This window comes from Echinococcus granulosus, assembly GCF_000524195.1.
Source record: "Echinococcus granulosus chromosome Unknown EG_S00002, whole genome shotgun sequence".
Classification (NCBI taxonomy): Eukaryota; Metazoa; Platyhelminthes; class Cestoda; order Cyclophyllidea; family Taeniidae; genus Echinococcus; species Echinococcus granulosus.
In genome coordinates this window covers 1,447,335-1,454,111 of record NW_020170382.1, presented here as the reverse complement: position 1 = coordinate 1,454,111, position 6,777 = coordinate 1,447,335, and the positions used below count along the sequence as shown (strand labels likewise).

The window sequence follows — 6,777 nt, the reverse complement described above, 5'->3', positions numbered from 1 at the left end:
CCGCTGCCACCAATGTAGCGTCCCGGGACTCCCTGAAGACAAAAGAAGACACAATACTCGGGCAGAATATATATATTCAGCACGGAGAAGGTGTCTGGGCTATTGGCATGGCCCAAAAGGCCAGCCCACCCAGCGAGGTACAAGGGAGCTAATTCAAAGTACAAAAGTGGCGCCTCACCAGAACCGAGGGATAAACCACTATCGTATTACACAAGTAAGGTGTAAATGCGGCGGCTCCAGTTCCCCCGAAGCTTTAATGAGTCCAAGTTCTACGGAAGAATATTTATTACCAATGCAATGCTTTGGCTGTTTGTTTAACTTTCAATTTCGGCAAAGGGCCACTTAGGACCCCCGTTACTGCGCCTACGCTAGGCGACTCGGTCCCCAAGATACGTTAGTAGTCCATCCATCCATCCCGTTCGCATGTCGATAGTACACATTTTCCCGGATAAAATGGCTTCTTTTGCATTCAGGATAGTCTTGGACCACTCTATTAATGCAAAGAAGAGTTGGAAAACTATTCGTATGGAATAAGCACCACCACTCAGAGAGGAAGTACAAATCGCAGGAATTAAAGTGTCCGTGCAGTCAACAGCACAGTTAAGCGAGTTATCTCTTCAATTTACAGCCATTCTTTGCGTTTTAGGGTCACTCTTGACGGGGCATGAAAATTACTTGTACAATTGAAATGCATGTGATATAGTTTCCCGGTAAGATAGAGGATATCCTACCTTAACCTCACTGATGCTTCACAATAATTCCTTTGTGTGCGAAGTTTCGCATAATTTACAAGCACTGACATGATTTTTCTCAAACCCAATAGCATACGAAATTGCGTACCTGTACTACCTCCTTTAATCTTAACATCTATGGCAAGAGTCAGCCATCAGCGTTTTATTCAGGTAATAGAGACGTGCTAACGTTACAGCGCTAAGAATTTCCATGTAGGCTTCGCAGACACCGCCTAATGGACTTTTCCTAACAGTCTAAGCCTTATGTCGCTTCACTTGTTATTATTATTAATAACAGGATCAAAGAAATTATCAAATACTAGTTGTATTTTAAACGCCTATGTTCGGGTTCTTTAAGGACTCACCCATCTACTGCAGGTGCTTCTCGTTGAGAAGGAAAGGTGTTTATTTAGCTGTAGAAAGCAGAGCAGATGTCCATTTGGACTACTTTTGCTAAATTCCACCTTTAATCTCCAGTTTTACTCCATAAGATTGAAAAGAATGCTTAGGGGAAGGCACCTTGTGTTGTGTACTATAAGAATCTGCAACTCATCAGAGTATGCTACCCCGATAAACAAGAGCATTCAATTTGTCTGCTTTTTAGCTAAAAAGGATGCATTTTGATAAGTACATTGCACAGTAAACATAACCTAGCGTTGATTAACTTTAACATTTGATGCTATAATTGTTCCAATTTTACCGACTTTTCTTAGAAACATGTGATCCAACTTTATGCAAAAGTTAGCTGACCTTCTACAAAACACTTCACGTCCAATAAATTAACGCAAGTAGTTTAGTCCAGAATTGGAATTCTGAAAAAGACACTGTATTCCAATTGGCTTATTGTACATTTTGAAAAGCGAATTCCTTCAATGTGTTGCGAAAAAGCTCTTATTAATCATCCTACACTGTGAATACCTAATTTTGCGAAAATACCCACAAAGGCCTGCTTAAAACGGCCTTGTTTTACTGCTTCGTTGTTACGACGATTAGGTAGTGCATCATGTCCTCCTGAGGCTTTTTTCACGTTTTAATGGAAATTCTTCGGTATACAGGTAGGACGCAGTGAATATTTCAAGCGTTACTATTATTGCAGTCGACCTAAGGCGGTAGAATTCGCTTATCATTTGCTTTAATTTTCTAAAGTTGTTTGTCACTCCATTTCTCGCTAGTTAACTAAGTGTTAGTGTTTCTCTGGGGATTTTATGCAAAATTTTGCTCTGTACTCTCTCTCTCCCTCTCACTCAATCTCAACTGTTCCACTGGCAATAATGAGATATCAGCCATACTGGACTCAGTAACATTTACTCATTGGACACTACGAAGTGGTAGTCCTTTCCTTGAACAAAAGATGTTTTTGAGGGGTGTGCTTGCTCGCTTTTGAGATGCGCAGTTTTTTCCACTTTGTATTGTCATTTTGATGTGGGTTCTTGTTTTCTGTTTTCATTGTGATTCTTGTAATTAAGTTGTTACAGCCAGAGCAGTTATATTTGTGCCATTTAGTTTCATAGTGTTTTATTCGTCCATTTCAAGACGTCAAAATTTCTAAATTCCATCCTCATATCGAGCTGTTAGTTTTAGATGTGTTTGAACCCCTGTGTATTTTTCCAATTATCGGGGGCTCCTAAGCAGGACTTTTTCTTCTAGATGTCGGTTGATCATAGGGATGCGTTACTATGGCTTCAAAACGAAAATTTCAACAAGGAGGATTACTCGGTCGGTGCTCGCGCCTTTCTGGATAACTCTAACGTAGATATTAATTGCAAAGCCGAGTTACATATGGGATGCTGGGCTGGATCTACTCCTATTAAGGATTCTTCACCTAGCTCTACCGAACCTACGTCTATGTTGAGTGACAAAAGTAGCTCTCGTGGAACTGTTGAAACGAAGAATTCTGAAAACACTTGTTTTTCCACTGATACCGGTGACACGGAGCACCCGACCAGCGAGGGATCCTTATCACCATTGCCTCCGTCCCAATTTCTTACTGAAACATCAAACTCGGTATCGTGTTCCTTGCAAATTGCTCCAACGGAATTGAGTTCATTAAAATCAGAGCGTGAGGTCTCTAATTCTTCAAATGCTGCGGTGCTACGTAGTCGCGTGTCTCAGATGGCTCACAAAGAACAGTTTTCGCAGGAGTTTCCCCTTATCAGTTCGAATGAGTACGTACCCGCATCTGCTGTCAACGATCGTCCGCCGTTCTACAATTCTCATTCGAATTACTGCAACGGTCCTGCACAAAATCGGATGGGCTTCTCCGAGGTGGAGCGATCACACTATCATATTCAGTCGCCATATGGATACAACACAAGTCTTGATTATTGCTCTGACTCCAGGATGTTCTTTAATCCACCTCTTTTCTCAGATGTTCCAGGGTTGCCTAAAAAGCACCCCTATCAAAATGAGGTGTTTTGTCAATCACGGCCCCAAAGATTTCCAAATTCCTGTCAACAAAGTCATCCACCCAGTCCTCATTTTTGGAAACCAAACAGTCGACCACCTGGGCTCCCAACCTTTCCTCAGGATAGTCTAGACGTGAGGAGGCGCTTTGCCATTCAACAGATGTATCAGAATGCCCAGGTGCACCGGTGGTTCCCCGGAGTTGCTGGCCGGGAGTTCTATCATCAAATACAAGATCGCGTTCGGCAGCCGCATTGTCCTTGGCTTGACCCATACAGTCATTTCCGTGGTCCGCCGTCAGAACATACTGAGCCACTGAAATACACAGTTTACTCCGCTGGTGGTGGTAGACTTCGCTACCCTGGTTACGCCCTTGGAGTTAACTCATGTGGACCAGGTCGCTTTGCTTCGCCTTACCCTTGGTTCACTGATGCGCAGCATTACTTTTCTCAGCAAAAACCACTTCGTCCTGCTCTAGAGAGTCCCAAGAAACGCAATGCTTCGTCTACACGGTGCTATAAACGTAAGCGTGCGCTGTCTGTCAGTAACGTGAAATTTTCATCGCCTAAGTCCTCCACAGCCGAAGTCTATGACTCCCTCGCTCTCAGCCGACTTCTGTCGGTCAATGCTGCGCAGTGCGTGTCATGGCCAGAACTGGAAAATCCCATTGACATATATCCACCGGAACCGGCGTTGAAAAAGAGGAAATTACCATGTCATGAGGCACCACCGAATTTGGAGTCGCTGGCGAGCACGGACATTCTATCTCGCCGTGCCCAAAAGTACACCTCCCTACCGTTTGCCCTTCGTTCACCAGGGGTCTTAAACTCTCGTGACCTCCTTTCCTACCTAAATAATGATCAAAAAACCAAATTGGATTCAAATAAAAACCTTCTGAGCAATGCTCTTGCCGCTGCAATTACCCGATTAAGCGAATCTAGATTGCTGACTACTCCTCCTTCACCGACCGCTCATTCAAGCATACCTGATCCCTTAAATTTATTCACTACGCGGGAAGAGGATGAAGCCACTTCACCCTTCTCGGAAATTGTGCTACCGCCGCCCAAACGATACCGGGTTCCTGAAAGTGTGATATCTGAAATTCAGAGTAATTATCAACAAATTGGAGAACCAACCTCTTTCCCTCGCTTTTGTGGGCTTCGAAACATGCGTCCGGAAAAAAGAATAACTATGGATATGATTAGGTCCGATATAACTCCCATGCATGTATGTCAACAGTGCAAGATGCAGCTATTATTTTCCAGCCCTCCTGTGTCTGATCCCACATCTTCCCCTGAGGAGGTCTTTTGCAGTGAAGCCTGCATGCACAAGTATCATTCGACTCCAAGGCTGCACAGGCCCTCCACTGCAATCTCAAACACCTTATATGCTGATCCCTCCATAGCCCCGGTACCGGTGTTGCTACAGAACCATCCTTCTAAACTATGCAAAACCATACCAAAATCGTCTTCCATTTTTAAGTGCAGCAGACGAACTCAACGTGAGTCGTCTCTCTTTGTCCCGACACAACGGTGGAAGGGGTCGCGCTGGACTATCTTTTCCTCAAGCAAACCGCCCGCCTCTGTCTCATACATTGACTTCCCGGCTGCTGCGAGAAAACCAAAACCACTTGCATTTGAGGTTCTCAACAACGCACCACTTCCCATTTGTGTGCTGTGCAAACGGGGGCCTGATGAAACCGACGTGTCTATTGTTGGGCGTTACTTGAACTACGCGTGTGACAAGTGGGTTCATGTTAATTGTATCCTCTGGTGTTATGGGGTCTCTGAAACTATAGGTGGTTGTTTCATGAATGTTGCCAAGGCCCTTGAACAGGCTGAACACCAACTGTGCGAGCGCTGTTCACTGCCCGGTGCTGGTGTGCCCTGTTTTGCAGGGGATTGTGCGTACCACTACCACATTTATTGTGCTTACAAAAGTGGCTGTTCCTTCTATGAAAATAAGAGTATGTACTGTCCCAAACACAAAGACCAGTCACCATCAAGTGAGAAGTTGAAGAGCTTTGATATTAAACGTCGTGTTTACCTGGACAGGGACGAGTACGCCCTGGTTGCGGATGTAATTGGGACGCAATGTCTCACCACCTCTGGCAACCGACTCTGTTTGCGAATCGGTACGCTCATTCTGGACTTTCTCGGACAATTGCTTCCCGAGCACCTGGAAAGCGGTCGGTTTCACAACAGATTCTTCATCTATCCTGTTGGTTTCTCAACTACACGCATTTATTGGTCCTATCGGAGGCCCAGTCGGCGCTGTCATTACATTTGTACAATCACAGACTCCAGTAAGACAAGCCGGCATGACAAAGATCAGAAATTTTTGGATAGCCCGCCTTCTGCCCACCCTAGTCCCATTTTTACAGTCATTGTCAAGGAGCACGGCCTTCCTGACGCAAGCTTCAAGGCAGGGGACTGCAACACGCTATGGCAGCACATTCTCCACCTTGTTCGAAATAGTCGACAAGAGGCTAGTTCAACTACGCTTCGACTTTTACCCGAGATGTTGCGAGGTGAAAGTCTCTTTGGTCTCAGTGAGCCTCATATTGTACGTGCAATAGAATCCCTGCCTGGTGTGGAACACCTCACCGGTTATGTGTTCAAGTTCGGTAAGATGCAACTCATCTCCCGAATGCCTGTGATGATCAACCCGACAGGTTGTGCTCGCTCCGAGCCAAAGCGGCGGAATTACGTGCGAAGTTGTGATCGGGAGCGCGAGCAAGAGCAGGGACAAGGGAGAGTGTCAAGGCAAAACCATCCCGCTACTTTATCACCCCACTTAGGATTCCTGCGGCCATTAAATCAAATACCTCGCTACTGCTCCTCCTCCACCATCGTCTCAATCTCCCTTCCCTCCGGCTCCACATCAGCTCCAGCAGGCAAACAATCGCCCTCCACACAGTACCGTGCGTTGCAGAGTGAGTGGCGGAACAACGTTCTTCTCGCTCGCTCTAAAATTCAAGGCTTGGGGCTGTTCGCCTCCCGTGATATTGAAAAGAATGAGTTCATTATCGAGTATCTGGGTCAGCTGATCCGTAACGAGGTGGGGAATAGGAGGGAGCGCCTTTACGAGTCGCAAAGTCGTGGAATCTACATGTTTCGTGCTGATGATAATTGGATTGTTGATGCGACTATGTACGGCGGTTTAGCGCGGTATATCAATCACTCCTGTGAGCCGAACTGCATTGCCGAGGTGATTCTGTATGACAACCAAAAACGCATCATCATTATCGCGAATCGTTTGATCAAAAAGGGAGAGGAGTTGACGTACGATTATAAATTGGACGTCGAGACGGACAAGGGGAGCCGGATACCGTGCTTGTGTGGGTCGCAACTTTGCCGCAAGTGGATGAATTAGCTTTCCATTCGTCCATTCATTGCCTTACACTTTATTGTTACCGAGTCTTTTTCAAAAAAAGAACGTTTGATTTATTTTTTTGTATTTTGTTTTAGTCGTTTCTGCAGTCTATTACTCCCCTCTCCCACACACTTCTCTGTTTTGCCTACTTCCTGGATCTCATTATTTTCCTGAATTGTCGTATTATCATTTCTTCAACTACTTTTTCCTCCATCAGTTTCTTCCTTTCCTCTATATTTGTCTTTTCTCATGGTATTTCTTCTTTTGG

At 45.1% G+C, this 6,777-nt stretch overlaps 1 protein-coding gene across 1 annotated transcript; it reads left to right on the top strand. All coding sequences in view use genetic code 11, as the record gives it.

Annotated features, from left to right (window-relative positions):
- Positions 1–2,378: 2,378 nt before the first annotated feature.
- EGR_00523 (Histone-lysine N-methyltransferase trr) lies at positions 2,379–6,509 on the top strand (the record flags this gene model as incomplete). The annotated part of the gene is made up of 2 exons (XM_024489772.1): positions 2,379–4,635; positions 5,518–6,509. 2 exons carry the CDS (start codon positions 2,379–2,381, stop codon positions 6,507–6,509), a joined length of 3,249 nt encoding a protein of 1,082 aa, XP_024355769.1.
- Between the last annotated feature and the right edge of the window lie 268 nt (positions 6,510–6,777).